At 31.0% G+C, this 18102-nt stretch overlaps 1 protein-coding gene across 2 annotated transcripts in view; it reads left to right on the top strand.

The window, feature by feature from the left end:
* Adss (adenylosuccinate synthetase) overlaps positions 1-18102 on the top strand; it is a 64911-nt gene that overhangs the window by 33587 nt on the left and 13222 nt on the right. For both annotated transcript variants that reach the window (XM_076464557.1, XM_076464558.1), the window contains exons 9-11: positions 2321-2475; positions 15664-15788; positions 16181-16278. In XM_076464557.1, coding sequence (XP_076320672.1) covers positions 2321-2475; positions 15664-15788; positions 16181-16278 — 378 coding nt within the window. The remainder of the gene's footprint in view (positions 1-2320; positions 2476-15663; positions 15789-16180; positions 16279-18102) is intronic.

Below are 18102 nucleotides of genomic sequence, written 5' to 3'. Positions count from 1 at the left end.
AGCAGCTTAAGACTGCCTTTGCTCATGTAGTGAAATGGACCACAGCAAATGGTTTTACCTTTCCTCTTTCTAAAACCATTTGCATGCACTTTTGCCACCGTGGTAGTAATCCCAATCCTGAATCCCGTCTTGGAGAAGTTGTACTTCCAGTGGTTTTTCTCCCACCTTTTCTATCTCTCTAGTTTGAATGCTGCAGACCAATTCCTTGATACTATTATGGTTTTATTTCCATCCTTTTGCTATTCTAAAGGAAAGGAGGAGGTTGACAATCTGTTATAGATCTGGCCTGCTTGAATGTAGTTTGGTTGGATAACAAGGACTATCTCGTATGCGTTATCCACATCCTGATTTATTATTCCATGTTTTGTTTTCTCTGGTTTATCCACAGTAGTGAAAAAATTCACAACTCTTGTTTTGGACTGGTTATAATGTAAGCTTTCTCTCTTGGTCTGGTGATCTTTTGCTCAGAGTTGGCATCCTTGAAACCTACTGTTGAACTACTCTGTGTGTTTTGCTTCTACTTGCAGCATTTAAGGTGGCATCCACTGTTGCAACTTCCCCTTTGGGAGCCATCTGAAATAGAAAATCAGACCCTTCTTGTCACATTCTCTCTTTCAGATTTTAATATTTCTAATAGAGATCACAATCAGTACTATAGTATTTATTATCAACAGAAAGTCAAGGTTTTCATTTATTAAAAAATATATTACATTGTTTTCTACACAAGGAATTGTCAATATCTCTGGCAGTAAAAGCTTTGTTCCCAGAGGAAACATTGATTATCTTGGAATAATTTGTAAGAGATCTTGGCATAGAAAGCAAAAAACATTGTAACAGTTACAGGGACATTGTCCACTCTTTTTTTCTCTTTTTTGCATATTATAATTCTGTTTTGTGTGTGTATGTGTAATATTTAATTAAATACAAATTTGGTGTACTACTATCATTAGAATGAAGAAAATGGGGAGGGTTAAGTAACATTAAAAGTCAACAGCAAAAAAAAAATCAAAAGTATTTTATTTTTTGTTTTGTGTATTATTTATTTATTATAAAGGTAACTATTTTGAAAAATAGGAAAACAACTGGGTTAGGTATGATTATGTTAGGTGAAATAAATATTATAATTTTGAGGCATGCACGCAAACAGCTTTGAGTAATTCATGGATATTGTAGTTTGTTGGTATAATGTGAACTGCAGGTTCCCCAAGGGAGTTGCAATGTGTAATGGTACTAATAGTAGTTAGAAGGGCAATAAAATTATAAAATTTAAGATGGACAAATGTAATTGCATTTAAAATTTACTAGAAAGAAAAAAAAAGGGGGTAATTTGGACTTGTTTTGATTATTTTAGGTGTGCGTGTTTTGTGTTTTTATTTAGTTGTTAATGAGATTGATAAACTTAACCACTCCTGTAGAGAGTTAGAGTATTGAAAATAACTGATAGCTTTACCAAAGAAAAAACTGAGATGTTAATAGGAGGTTTTAGAGATTATGTTGATGAAATTTGAGAGAGTTTTGAAATGAAAAAATAACTTTGCTTTTGGACTAATTAAAACACTTGATGCATTCACAGACATAACTTTGTTATATATGCAAGTTATATAATGCTAGCTAGGTCTCACTGGAAGGTCATTAGAATAAACTAATATATATAGCATTATGAAACTTAAGTTAGACTAAACGTTTTATTTTCATGTTATGTGTTCATTTTAGTGTGAAAATAGCATAAATTATATTCTAATTTTTTATGATTGTTACAAGGTTGGCTAAGTGATAGACCCTCACATAGTATTAAAAATACTTTGCAAAAATCTCTGTTTTTGTCTGTAAAAGACTTTTAATGTTTACTGAAAGTCTACCATATTTTGTGAAGATGCACTTACTTTACTAAAAGGTATTATTATCAAAACTATACTAAGTACAAAGTGGTTGTTCAACTTCAGAGCCTATGTAGCTGAGAGTTGGTGCTTTTCAGGTGGTAAACAGTTCTGGACACCTATATTTTATATGTATATTCTCCAGAGGAGCACTCTCTTTATCAGTGTCCTCAAGACATTGGCTGCTGTGTAAGCTTGCCTTCATCTTTAGACTTTTTGTCTGGCTTTCTTAATTTGTTTCACCTCCTTTACTGTTCCTTATATTAATTTTCAAGTACTGGAGGAAACTGTTTCTTTTGCTAATATGAAAATCTAAAATACGTTTAAGTGTGCAGGAGTAAGGTTGTAAGATGACCAGTTAAACTTTGTTTTTTCTAAAACTATAGATATAGAACAATTTTTAGAACAACGTTTAATAACATGCCAAAACTTTTGTTTTTGAGGGACATATCCATATGTTACATCATCAAACTGCACTGTAGGAGGTGTTTGTACAGGATTAGGGATTCCACCAAGGTATGTCGGGGAAGTATATGGAGTAGTGAAAGCATACAGTACCCGTGTAGGAGATGGACCATTTCCAACTGAATTGAAGAATGTAAGTTTGGGATTTTTTTTTGTCTGGTAATAAATGATATGCCTTAGTGATTTAAGTTTCTATAATTATATATGTATATTTACATTATAGTTGTACTCAAAATGCTGTAGTGTGTGTTAATTTTTTTACTTATGGAATTACTTTGCAGCTAACCCTTTAAACATGGGTAGATGAAATTAACATTTGCTTAACTATGGAAGGACATGTATGCAACAAAAATACATTAACTCTGCATTCCTCACAAAACATCATAAGATTTTGTTAAACTATAAGTAGTTTGTGCACAAACAGTGACATCATTTATAATCATATTTTTCTAATAGAAGTGTTCATCCATGCTAGTTATTCCTACTCATTGTTAAAATAATTTTTGGTATCTTATAGTTTTAATATTTCATTTTAATAACCTCTAAGAACCTCCTAAATGAATATCAAGTTTGTTTTTTTTAAGCTTAGTATTTATATTTTTTTACTTTTTTTAGAATATCATTAACTTTTTCTGTTATCATCAATGAAATGATCAAAAGTAGAAAAATGAATTATTTTACTTTTGTAGAATTTTTCTAAAGATGTTTTGCTTATATTTATAATTTTGGGGCTTTTTTTAATATGTAGTTAATTTTTAATTTTATTTTCCGTTATTGTTCTTTACCTATTATTATTCATATCAACACAAGCCAGCAGTACTCTCAAGAAATATCAGTTTCTTTAGGAGACATGCACAACCCTTCAGCAAAATTTTCATTCATTTTGTAATATCATAAGCTTTGAGAATGAATGCAAAGCATGTGTATTTCAAAAATGTTTAAACCTTTTAATTATGCACTAAAACTACATCTGTAGCTGCTCAGTTCCCTCAGTACTAGGTATAGTAACATTTTTAGTTAAAGGTCACAAGTCATTGCATTTCATAACTTGCATTCAAAATTTTTTGAACAAATATTAATTTGTCAGTAAGTTTGAAATAAAATTGTAGATTATAATTCAAACTTTAATGTTATATATGAGTTAATTTCTTAACTTAAAAGTAAATATTAAAAGAACACACCTAAATATAGATTTTAGTGAGTCACATGGTATGTTGTATGTAGCACTGTTTAAAGTTAGGTGTTTGTGATGCAAAATACTATCTCTATAGTTTTGTATAAATTAGGAACTCATATTAGCAACATTAACAAGCTAGAATATATAGTAAGAATCTTGTATCTTTATTTTGCTGAGATATAGCTTGTATACTGAATCAAACACAGTGGCCCTGTTCACCTCTTTCCATTTTTGGAAATGGTCCTGCAAATACTGTTACTATAGTGTGTGTGTGTGTGTGTGTTTTTAATCTGTGAAAAGGCTACCACACTCTTTCAAACCAAGATTTCATGAAGTTATGTTGTGTCTGTTCTGCTCAAAGTTTCATGTTTTTAAATCTAAATAAATGTTAGTTACTAAGCTTAAAAAGTTATGATGGAATTTTATGGTGTCAGTGTAGTTAACTCGTGATTTTCTTGTTTATTCATCTGTATATATAAAACCTAATTTAAAAAATAATTTGTTTGATATCCTGCACATGCAAAATATTGAAAGGATTAGCAACCTATGTCCAGCACCAACCAAATTTAAAGGACATGATGAGAAGAGATAATTATTTGCTTTATTCCTAATTTATTTTTATATATGTTATGAAAAATATGTTTATTAATTTATTACTGAATAGTGATAATTTATATACATATATAATGTATAATAATTGAAATGCAACTATATATTGCAAAATACAAGTTCATTTTATATTATCAGATATGTAATGACTGCATGTCATTATGTCAATGCAAGTTATATAATGCTAGCTGGGTCTCACTGGAAGGTCAGTATAATAAACTAATATATATAGCATTATGAAACTTAAGTTACTTAGACTAAACATTTTTATTTTCATGTTATGTGTTCATTTTAGTGTGAAAATAGCATAAATTATATTCTAATTTTTTTATGATTGATATAAGGTTGGCTAAGTGATAGACCCTCACATAGTTAGGGTATAGAAAATAACAAAATATAAATTCCTACTGACAACAAACATTTGAAATGCAGAAATGCCAACCATTATGATTTTGATGTATACATTACGACTATATGCTCATACAGACAAATATTACGACTTGTTGCAACTCTCAAATTATTATATATTATATAGGCCTATACAATAAAGTGATAAATTGTTCTCCTGGGACTTGAAAGGGTGAAAAGAAAATTTCTAGTGAGATAGAAATACATTTTGATAAGAAATAAAAGACATAGTCCAAATGGCTACTTGCGATAATCATATTTGTGCTTGAAATAATAAAAAATATTTGTATCTCTGACATCTACCAATAGTTTGAGTGTGGTACTTCTCCATACTGGGTACGTGGGGGAATCCATAGTTACATCATCAGTGCTTGTCAGCCAGTCAGCACTTTGTGTAGAATGGGTATTTCTCATTTTCTAAACAGCATAGAAATACCAATGCGATCGTTCAAAAGATGGAAAAAAAGAGGCCTCGTTCACCAGATTGTCTTGTTTCTGGCAATTTTAAAAGGAGTAAAACTGCGAATCAAAAATTTAGGAAAGAGTATAGTGCAAAATATCTGGTCATTGCATCAAAATTCAGTGACGGTCATGTGTTTTGTACAGTTTGTCACATCAATTTTTCTGTGGCGCATGGCGGGATAAACAATTGTTCCAGGCATACAAAATCGGCATCTCACCAACATAATTTCAGAAGAATTTTTTTCATTTATTTATTAAATATGCAAAACACAGTCATAAATGAGCAATCTGTAGCAGTAATAAATAATAGTTATGATAAGAATATAATAATAAACAGCTTAGAGACATTGGTCAGGCCTAGTAGCTGCAAATGATAAAGAGCTCTGTCTACAATCATTACGCTCAGTCATTTGAAATAGTTGTCATCTCTGGAAGTGTATTTAGGTTCTAGAGATTATGCAAATATATGAGATTTTTGGGATGAAGAATAGATTTTGTAATAATAACATGAAATCACTTTACACTCACACTAGTAACTAAACACACTATTTTCACAAACAAGTCTTTAGTAAAAGTATTTCATTAAAAAATCTGATTTTTTGTATTCAAAAAATTTGCTGTATCAAAAGTTAAAGTGCAAATACTTAATGTGTGCAAATGTGCACACTAGCTTGTATACATTATACTGAGCCCATAGTGAAGGGGTTGATATCACGTTATGCACATTTGTACATAAAATGTGTATGAATATTGACTCATGATGGAAGGAATAATGTTAATGGAAGGATTGAGAATGGAAAGAAACTAAACATGCTTACTATTGTGCATAGGAAAAAGCTACCAATTAATGCAAGTTTACATAGGTAATTTAATTCAAACATATGAGATATTGTAAATTGATTTTGACACATGAAAGAAAGCATCACTATTATATGAATAACAAAAGAAAACTTTACAAAATATTTCAGCCACACTTTAATGTAAAAGTAACCAAAGTTATACTTTGAAATAAATATTTAGAGAAAAAAAAGTAAAGGAAAAGGACAGACATAGGTAAAGAATTACTCTTTAAAGAGTAACACCAGTGTGATACTTCAGTATGATTAATATGGAGAAATTCATTACATAGTTTCTATTTCATTCTTACTTTATTTTTTTGGAAGGCACAGTCTGTATTTTTTGCTGTGACCCACTTATGCTTGTTAAGTGTGAATCTCAGAGGTGACAAGGTCTGTACAGTTCTTGAAAGTGGTATGCCAGAAGGACCTAGTCCGCTTTGAAGTAGAGGCTGAATAAGAGCTGTAACCAGGTCCATTCTGCAGGTCTTTTGGGATAATGCCAGGTGATTGGCTTATTGTTTGTAGAAAATATAAACATTTATAACTGACACATCTAAAAGAAGTCAATTTTTTCTACTATATTATTGTCACGTAGAACAGTAATTTAAGTGTTGGTCATTTAGGTCTACCCCTCTCATAACCTTGTTGTAGTTCACAGTTAACTGAGGTTTTGTAACCTCACCATCCCTCCCTCTTCTTATTGCCATTGTCATAGTACTAGTGTGCATATGAAAATGCATAAATGTCTTGTTTGTCAGTCCATTTCACAACTGTCAGAGTTTCACATTTAAAAAAATCGTGCTTCCCCTGTTTGTAGGCTTGTGGAAACCAGTTGTTATGGGAAATAGTCTGTTTTTCTTGCATGTCCCACAAGTATAGGTTCCTACAGTCAGTTGTTTGTGAAAGAAACAAGGGAAAGTGTAAAAGTGTCAATGAAAACCCAGTGTTCTAGTCTGTTGTACTCATCCATCAGTTCTATCACAACATTCTCTGCTAAACCTTCAGCCAGTATTTGTCCCTGTTTAGATTTTGGACTTCAGACAGTATCCATTCACAGCTTCTGTCAGGACCCATCACTTGACAGGCTTCTTTGGGAAAGACTGAAGGAAAGCAATTCTAAATTTTGTTCCAAGCATTTGTTCAGCCATAGTTAATTCTCTGTTAGGAGAGTAGAAGGAAACAAAAGTTTAGTAGACATTCTGTGATAGTTTTAACCTTGAGTTTATCATAGTTAGGGTCAGTTCTAGGAAAAGCATTAGTATTGTTATTGAAATGTAAGTAAATGTGGATAGCTAAAACAACCTGTCCCCAGAGAAGATGTTAGTAAACAAATGATTATGGAAAGTAAGTAAAACAATACTCAGAAGGAGAAGGCTGTAGTCCCTTTGTTAAAGTTAAATCTAAATATGCTAAAATTTCAGAACATGTAGCATTAGTACATTTGTTTTTTGCTTTTGGTATTTTGTTTTTTTTTGTTATGCCTGTCTGTGGTTTGCATACTAATTTGTTTCATTTACAATTATATTTAAAATCTCTAAGCACAAAAGTATAAAAAAGTTTTATTCAAAGTGGTGGTGACCTGTTTTGATATAAGCTCACCTGTGTTAAATAGAGGTAACTCTAGTTACTCCTTCTGGGTGATTTGCACCCAAGTCCAAGTGTCACTGCAACTGAGAGGCTTCTCCTGTTGGGAAGGGCCAGTCCTAGAATACACTGCAACTTTACTCCTTTCCCTCCATTTCTGAGCCCTGACTTTTCTGTGTGGTGGTGGTGGTGGTTTAGCTTGTTTAGATGTAACCACCAAATGGGTGGTTCCTATACATCTTTATCTGATGAAGACCTTTGAGCTACTTCCTAACACATCCATAAGACAGAATCAAGAGGAGCTGGTTCTGTCTGAGGCCATCTTGTTATATTTTATAGATTGATTGTCAGAGGCTTGCAATAAAAGTATCAACTTCCTCAACTGCTGATTTGCCTGACAGACTGCTGCTTTAATTGGAAGAGAAAGATTTATGTAGTAATAGTTTAATTTGCATCATGTATTCTCTGTTGTGTAGTGTGTGTGTGTGTGTATATATATATCTGTTATGTGCATCTTGGATTTCAAAAGCAGTATATTTTATATCAAAATACAGAAACAGCTACAATGTATTTTAGTCAACAACTATATGCTAAAGCTATTCAACAAGGATTCCAGATGTATCATAAATAATAATTACATCTAGATAAAAAGGTTTTAGTAAGAAATATGCTTCAGGTGGAATGGATTTGTTTGGTACTAATTTGTTTATATTTTCTGACAAAGTGTAGAGAAATAGCCAAAGTTAGAGTGCCAGACTGCATTTCAATGCTTGCAAAATAGTAACTGGATTTAAAACCTGGATGTTTATTGTTTGATGAATAACTTTGCTGAAAGAGAAGCAGAAATTCACAATCATGTGCACCAGTTGAATCTTTGTATACCTGTACATATACCACGAAATTTCTATCATTCCAGAAGGATTACCATTATTCCAAGAATTGCTATGTTTATTGTATTGGCACTGAAATATATAATAAACATTTTGACAGATTCAGATTTCAATTTTATTGCTCTGGAGAATACTTGTAGAACTAGATTACATAAATAAGCTGAGAAATTCCACATCCTGTTGTTGGCATAAATGTTTTCACAGACTCTAAGTGTGGTATAATTACTAAACTTATGTTCCAGATAAATACTGCAAGATAGATAATTCAAATAAATCAGACATCCTGTTCTATAAGCAGGGGTCAAGTCAGTTGTGCATGCTTTATTGCTGTTGAAGGTATCATTTTATGCTGTCATGTTAACAGTCCACTGACACAATCAGTACTTTATTGTTTCATTTTCAGCAGATTTTTTATGTTGATCATAGACTGCAAAATATGCAGATAAAGTAAATGTGAATATGTTTAGCAGTTGAAATTCTTAATTGTGGACACTAATAAAGAAAACAGGGCAAATCTCCCCTTATATGTGATTTTACAACTTTTTACTGTTTATTTGATTTGTCTATGGGCTGAAGAAAAAATCCTTTTTGGGTTTAGGAAATAACAGATGAAATACAAATATTTACTAAGAAGGTTTTAGCAATTATGAAAATGAAGGTTGAGATTTTTGAGACAGTGAGAATTATTTTTAATTATTACATAAAAATCACTTTTCTTGCTTGGAATAGCAAAAAAATTCAATTCATTCGTGAAGAAATTGCTAGTAAAAATAATTAATTAAAAAATTGATTTTTTTGTACAAATGACATGTCTACTAAAGTCTAACCTAAGAAGATTCCTGTGATTACATTTTAGTTACCCTTTGAATAATAAATGAAGAATAATTATGAAAATAAGAAATAAGGTACTTACACAATCTTTTTTTCTTGCTGTTAATTGTCAAGGACATTAAAGCTTACTTTTTTATACTAAGGGTAGTAATATACTAAATTATTTTTATTTAATTAAATATTGCACCAAAGAACATAATTAATAATGTGCAAAAAGTAGACAATTTGCCCCAACTCTTAATTTTTCTAATTTTCTAACTATATGACAAGAGCTATCACAAATTCACCTGGCTTGAATTTAAGTTACTCATTGGAATGTTGTTTGTACTTTGAGTGAAATTAACTATTATCTGTTCAGTACAGTGTTATGCAATATGTCATTTGATAGAAGAAAACCTTGAATTTCTTTTGGTTAAATGTAACATAATTAACCTTAAGAGAAAATTATGAACTTATCCTAAAAGAGAGGATGTGACAGGTGGGTGTGGCAGGAAGCATTTGATGTTTCTATTGATAGTTCTGTAACCAAATAAAATTGAAGGGAATAAAAAGTATGGTTTGTCTGAGTAATAACGATTGTGTGGTGAGTAATTTACATTTAATTTTATTACTTTTTCAAGGGGTGGTGGATAAAATAGAGAAGACATCGAGAGAAAATGTCGCATGTCATGCTAAGGAAATTTGGGATTTTTAAAAAATATTTCCTTGTTGAATTAAAAAATTAACTTGCATATTATTAAAATACAGATTATTAGCTAAGAATTTGTTATTCTAATTGGTACAACATAAACAAAAAATAGTTCAATAAAATTTGAATATAAGAAACTTTTTTATGCATAGTAAAGGGTATGCAAGCTGAAAGAGTTAAAACTGTAGTTAGTCTTCACAACATTAGGTACAATAACATTCTTAATTAGCATTAAGGTTTTTCTTCTGAAAAAACAATTGTTGATTTACACACATGAAGACAATAGTGCATGAATATCATATGCTGGTGTTAGTTTATACTCATTGTAAAGGAACTTGTGTATTGTCCTTTTTCCAGGAAGCTCCTGTACACTTTGAATTATTGGTAATGTTTATATGTAAAAATGTATGGAAATCAATTACAACAGTCATGGAAAACTAGGTAACAGTGAAAAATTATTCACTACTGATAAACAGCACTGAACGTTTGCCATTTTTAAATTCATTAGTGGTTTCTAGGAAATTGCTAAATGATGTTTAGTAGTATTGATTTAATATCAGTATGATTTGTATTATTCAAAGTTTAGTTCAGAGTAATGTGATCTATTACACAAATGTTAGGTGTAACATTTTTTACAGATTTATGTTTATTATTTGTATTATTCTTTATGGTGAATGTGATACATGGAAATTACACATTATATAGTAAAGCTCAATTTTTGGGTTGACCAAAGCTTTTCTAAATTTTCTAAGCCAAGTGTAGAAAAATATATGAAATTTATATACATATCTTGAATCATAACTGATGTTTAGTTCAGAATAATGTGAACCTACACAACTTTACTAATTCAGAAAGTTGTGCAAAATTTTGTTGTGAATGTAGTAATCTAGTATTTTGAGATTGACTCCTACTGAGTTTATATTACTATCATTTCAAGTGAAGGAACTTAGCCAAAAATATAATGTGCATGAAATGTATTGCCTGATAAGCTATTATGCTGTAATGTTTGTCTTACCATGAAGAAAACAAACCATTGTTTCTTGAAAGCTGTGATCACATAATGCCAGTTATAAGTTTAAAATTCCTGTGCAATAAGAATTTATAATTTTTATATTGTAAAAAATGATGCATTATGTCTAATCATCTTCATGATGTATTGTCTAACAAATCTGCTAATTTGAATTAAAAATGTTTACTACGATGATTTATAAGTGCATTGTAAGTTTCTTTAAAAATGAGTTACAAATTAGAATTCACAGTAATATGATTATTGCACAGTGATGATGCCTTTATATCTCAATTACAAAATGTCAAGTATCTTTGAGAATCATGGTTACCAAGTGAATCACTTAGTAACTTACTAAGTCATGGAGACATTGTAAAACATGTCTGCTTGAATGTTTCTTTGAGACTATCATTTGACCCATTCTCATTTTTAAAGATAGAAGATCCACGAAAATGTACAAAGATATCAACTCGAAAGCTTCTAGGAGGTTGTCCACTATAATGTCATTCTACTATGAATCAGAAATCAAACTAGGAAAATCAGTGAAATCCCAAACAATGCAATAATGGCTGTGTTTATGTTTATTGTAGTACATGAAAGTGTATTGTCTTTTTCCAGGCTTACAACTTTTTTTTGGTGGTGTTCTCATAAAACCATGTTTCTGATCATTCTTAAATCTATTATTTCTGGCATATACTACTTGAAAATGAAATCAATTCCAGTCTAGAAAACATCTTTTCCATTCACAAATCATCATCTCTAATGATTTGTTTCATATTCAAAGCATCCAAATAAACTTTTTGTGATCTATATCAAATTGAACTAATACCTGGCACTAATAAGTAAACATATCTTACACTTTTATTGCATTTTCAACTTTTGTAAAGCAGAAACCTCTAATTGACAGTGCAGCCTTTAAAGAAGTCATTTCCTTCGGGTACTTGATCCCAGACACTACAGTGATGGCATTTGGGGAAGCTGCTAAAGTTGCCTTTGGATGTGTCCACAAGTAGAACACATTCCTGTTCTTGATTTCAAGTTTTAGTAAAATAATCAAGCAGAACATATGTTTTGATGCTTTTTCCATATAGTTTGCAGATGTGAATGAATTTATAAAATTTGCTTTGCTTTTGAGGTGCACATTATATGGTATCTTTCATCCTGTAAACCTCTCCAAAGTGAGAAACTTTGTTTCCTTTCTTCTTTCCTTTGTACTGGTCTTGGGTGTGTTGTTTTATTATTATTTTTTTTATTTCAGTTTGTTGTTATTGTGTCACTTGATGTATTTTTTTCAATTTCAGGAATGCTGAGTCTAGTTCATCAGGTTTTCTGTTCCACATTCAAAATTCTTCTTTCCATTGTTGATCACAAATAGTGCATTCATGGCTTTTGAATGAGTTTTTTTATGACTTAGAAGCTAAAGTTTTTTGTAAACCTTCATTTTTTGAGTTTGAGATCTAGCTATGCATTTCTTAAGTTGGCTCCAAAGCCTATTTTGCCCATACTTTTCAAGGTCCCACATGATCATTTTACAATTATTTTTTTTTAGGAAGAGTATATGTAGCTGTAGTGACTCAACCAGTAAGTGACTCTTTAAAAATAAAATAGAGCACCATCCACTGGTCAGCCAATCCCACCATGGCTTATTACAGTCCCCAAATGTGACCTTTCTTTAAGTCATCTGAGAAAGGCAGATATTCCCAATTGGAAGTACAGTCTTTTATTTATTGAACATCTTTTGAACAATCTTTCCATTCCAATTTATACGGATGGTTCCAAATCAGGTAACTCTGTGGGCTCTGCCATGGCTTGTTGCGGTCCAGTGGTTGCACACAGAATCCCCTCTACAGCTTCTGTGTTCACTGCTGAACTGTACGCCATTTCTCTTGCCCTGGATCATATTGAAGCTCAGCAGTACTCCAACTGCACTATTTATACTGACTCGCTTAGTTCTCAACTGGTCCTGGAATCGCCTCACGTTTGTTCACACCCTGTTCTCGCTGATATTCAAAACTGACTGGCCCATTTCTCATTAACATCTACTTCTATCCAGTTTTTCTGGATATCAGGCCACGTTGGTATTCGTGGGAACGAGCTTGCAGACATGGCAGCTTAATCTATCTGCTTTGGCACTATCACCACTGTGCCTATTCCATACATGGACTATAGTCCTGTATTCAAGGGTCAGCTCTGTGCCAGCTGGCAGTCGACTTGGAGTTAGCAACGTGACAACAAGCTTTTCCAAATAAAACCCTATATTGGACTTTGCCCATCTAGCTTCTGTAAGGTTCAGAAGGAGGAAGTTGTTCTAACTAGACTATGCATTAATCACAGTTTGTTATATTCTTGTATCTGGAACTAATGCACCAGTGTGTAGTTTGTGTAACACTCAAATCACTGTAAGCCACATTTTACTTTCTTGCATTGTTACGACTCTCAACGACGGCACTATTTTAAACATGTTCTGTCCCAAGGTTTGTCCATAACATTAGACAGTGTTATTGGTGACGGTGAAACTGTCCACCTAGATAAAGTTTTTAGTTTTTTAATGGCCATTTATCTTTTTAATGTCATTTAAGTGTTTGATATTTATTCATTACAACTTTTTAATTGTGGTTCCCTTTTAAGAGCTTCAACCTCTCTTGTTCAATTTGAAATTGGAAAATGGCCATGACATTAAATAACTTGACACCAGAACTGGAAAGGCCAACTTCAGGTGACTAATGCTGCTGTTTGAACTACCCATTATGATCATTACCATTTTGCTACAGAAAGTTCTATACAACTTTTCTTAACATTGTAGACTAGGTGTCAACATTGGTTTTATGCTTTTTCTGTTTTTCAATGCTGTTTTGTTTTACCTTCAATTCCTTTTATGAATTTTACTACATTTACTTTATTTTTACCTTTTTACTAGATGTTTGGTGCAGATAGCCTAGCTGCTTTGTGCCATAAAACACTAAATCAACAAATCAACTCACTTGCACATGATGGTCATCTATTATAAGAACCTTATTTTGATCTTCAAACCTGTTTGACACCAGTAAACTTTGTAAGAAATGCATATACATCTCTGCTAAGTTTACTTCTTGAACTGCTTATCTATTGAAATAGTTTAGCTGTTGGATATTTTTGCACAAGAAAAGTAATAGTAATAAGATTTGCACTTATGGTCATCAAATATATTGTAAGATGTATATCTTATTCCTTCTTTCAGTTTCCTCCATAAATTGCTGTATTATGTGGTGTGACATTAACTTTGTGAGCACATATTTTTTTAATCTCAGTATTCTGTCTTTGCAGAAATGTGCTGTTTTCTGCATTTTTTCTTGCTATTTGAAATAAGGTTTTTTTATACAGTCTTGTATCATTGTTAGCACATTCCATTTTTTTCTGTACAGTTTTAAGTTTAATGCAGATATATGCATTCACCTTTGATATAATATTTTGTTTTTCATTTTCAGATATAAGTTGGCTTTCTGAGAGCATATATTCTCAGTTGATGTTAATTGTATAGCAAAGAAATTTCATTTTATGGTTAAAACAATAATCAGGCTGGTGGAATTAGTATGGGAAGAAAGATTTCACCTCTTATGTCCAATGTTTTTTGTTTTTATTGAAAAGAGTGGTTAAAAGTATGTCCTATTGAAATTAAGTTATTTTACTGTAGAGGATATGGGGATATATTTTTCAGTTGCAGTCATGTTGATGAACATCAGAAATATTTATATAACCAATATCCAAATACAAGTATAACAGTTAATATGAACAAGAATCTAGTACATCAGAAAATAATTAACAACATAATTTTAAAGTTAATTTATATATTTTGAAACCAACTTCTGAGGTTTTATGGTAATTTTAACTTTTATTGCTGAAACATTTATTTGGGTTTAAAGGAGTGTAAACAGTTATTCTTCAGGGTGTTTGGAAAGTCACTGTGGAGTTTTGTAATCACATTTTATTCAGTCTATTTCAAACCAGCAACTGAGAGCAGTGTTTAAAAATAAAATAAGAAGGATCCAGGGTTGTATTGATGCCAACAGGGGTCACTTTCAACATTGTTTATAATTGTCATTCATGTTTACCTCCTGTATTCTATATTGAAACATGTCTGTTAATAAATATGTAAGTGCACAGTGAGTTTTCAAACACCCTGTATATAAATAAAAGACAAAACAACTAAAAATAGGATATAACAAATTTTTAACCTAGAATCATCATTTAGCTGTTGTAATTTATCACCAACATTTACAGTTTAACTGTAAAATTGATAACTTAAAATGGTCATTCTGTATGGCATGAAATACATTAGTTACACAATGTTTTAATTAAACAAGTCTTGTAGCAATAGCAGTGACATTATAAATACATGGACAATGCATAAAGTTATGAAATGTACTGATGAAAACAATATTACTGTCTAGTTTTGGACAACAATTTCATTGTATAAGTAGTAGTTTTAATCCTATATAATGTTTATTCACAGGTAGAAATTCTATGTTTGCTTTAAGAATAAAATACTAAAGATAGGGTATCTAAGAGCAAAAGTTTTGTCTTCTGTGAATTTGCATGTGCTGTTTGAGTGAACTCTATCACCATTAGATGGCTGTTAACTTTTATAGAATTTCAAAATCACAAAGTATATGTAACATGCAATGGTGTCAATTTATGAATTAATAAATACATATTAAAGTTATGTTAGCTTTGTTTTGCTGAATTCAGGTAAATCACATTTTTTGACATTATATAACTTGTAATACATAATTGAAAACCCTATTGTTTTTAAAAGGTTTTATTGTGTGTATTTTAACTATGTTTCCATAGGATTTGGGGGAAGTGCTACAACAAAGAGGCCAAGAGATAGGAGTTACTACAAAAAGAAAACGACGCTGTGGATGGTTAGATATGGTAGTGTTACGATATTCCAGTATGGTAAACGGCTATTCAGCGTAAGTTTCACAGTGGGAAATTGCTTCTAATTATTTGATACTGAATTCTTGCATACAAAATCGTTTCAATTATGTGTGTTTAGTTTAAGAACCAAAACATCAGAATACTGAAAACTATGCACAAAGTGCTTTGGATGTGAATTTTCATCTTAAAAGAGTTTGGAAATTTGCTGTCATAAGGTTTGGCTATTTTTTATTCTATTAGAAATCGTTTTTTTTTCTTCACAATCAGTTGTGAATGAAATTTGTGAATTAATGTAAGCGTTGACTGTTAAATAACATTTTCCTGTTATGACTTTTTTGTGGGAGGATAGAGGTGTACACTTTCCATTGGCTTTTTTATAGTTATAGCTATTTGTACATCTTTGTATGACAGTTATACCATTTTCTAGGATTGCTCTAACGAAGTTGGATATTCTTGATGTACTTGATACAATCAAGATTGGAGTATCATACAAGTTAAATGGAAAGACAATATTAACCCCACCTGGTGAGTTTCTGTATATCTTTTTCATTTTTTGTAGGGATCAGAGGGTAGAATGCATTTGTAGACTTATATTTAACATTATATTGAACTGTTTTATGAATGTATGTCAAATTTTACATCAAATTGTGGTTTATAATTCACATTTAGTATTGTATGTTATTTAACTTCTTAAATTAAAAGCCAATATTAAAAAGGCCAATCATTGATTTGTGTGCCACATGATATAATGGTTTCTGTTTTTGTTTATATTACATTTTATTATGTCCACAACACTATGGCTCTAGTTTCTTACAATTTAGAAACTCAAGTTAGTGATATTGACAAGATAGAATATTAAGTAAGAACAGTCTACCTCCTCATTTTGATGAGATGACATATATAACAAATGTACCACAGTGACTCCACCCACCTCTTCTTGTTTTGCAAATGCCTGTTTACCCATGCCCACTTCTCTTTATATATTTTTGTAATCAATTGAAAGCACTTACTTTATGCATTATAATTGTACTAGACTTTCTAAAATACATGCATGGTTAAAACTCACTTCTGTTGTAAGCTTGAAGAGTGGCATCAAAGCAATACAGTGTCCTGAAATAAAACCTTTTTAGACTTAAATATATTTGTTAGGAAGCCTGATAAGTTACGATAGAAATTTGTAGTATCACTATAGTAATTTATAAATTTTTGTTTCCAAATGACTATAAAATCTACAAAAACATTTTTTACATCCTTCTTTGAAACCTGACGAGGCTTAGCAAGTACAACGCAAGTGTAAAGAAACTTCACTACATCATCAGTAGAAAATACCACTGTTTTCTCTATGTTTTACTATTTACTTTCTTGTGTTTTAATAAAAATAACTGAAATTTAAGAATTTGTTTATAAATAATATTCATCCACAAGCACATGTGATGTAACGAAAACATAATTGTATTTTACAAAGTACTTGTGTGCTAATACTAAGACTGAGACATTTGTATTTAATTGATTGATTAATAACCTAACACCTAACTACAACACCCCTATAGTATCTTGTATGTTTGCATTCTCATCCCTAAACTTTTCCCAACAGTGGTCAATTGTAAACTTTCTTTGTAAATCTGAAGATGACCTAAGAAGGTCAAAACATTGTTCTGTACTTTATTTTAATCAAAGTTTTAGTACCCATACCAGCTCTCTTTAAAAACTTTTTTACTTCAAATGGATTTCTCATTATCATGGACATTTGTACTTAGTAAATACCAGATTTATGCTACTCAGTGCAGTAATGTGAGCACCATATGGTGTGCAATGTGTATGATGGTGCTTTTTATCGGAGGCATTTCAAAGTTCATGAGCAAAAGATTTATAAATACAAATAAATGTACACTGTTACAAGATTTAAGCTATTTAGAATGAACATTTGTGGCTTCCTGTTAGTTTGCAGTAATTCTAGAATGAAAATAGGTAATTTAGTTTTAATTTTAAGTTTTGTATGGCAGTTACAAGTTCAGTCATATTGCCCAATCGAAATAGACAAGGAAATAAAAATAAATAAATTTAGTTTTTCTTTAAAACATTTATGTATTTATAGGGTTTAGTAATTACACAAAAAAGTTAATTATACAAAAAATTTTCAAGTGAAGAGAAGTGTTTGTAAACTTAATATCAAAATTACTTTCTATGCTTGGATATTCAATATTCTGAGAGAAAAAAATTCAGGAGTAAATCTTCAATTAAAAATTTTTATTTAAAGAACCAGATATATTGTGTCCAAAAAAGCTTGTAGCACTTATGGATAACCTGTAAACTTTCTTGATGTACATACATTATAAAAATGTTATAGTG

The sequence above is a fragment of the Tachypleus tridentatus genome, chromosome 10 (genome assembly GCF_004210375.1).
Source record: "Tachypleus tridentatus isolate NWPU-2018 chromosome 10, ASM421037v1, whole genome shotgun sequence".
Taxonomy (NCBI): Eukaryota; Metazoa; Arthropoda; class Merostomata; order Xiphosura; family Limulidae; genus Tachypleus; species Tachypleus tridentatus.
Note: the sequence above shows the minus strand (reverse complement) of the source record. Positions and strands in the feature narration are given on the sequence as shown.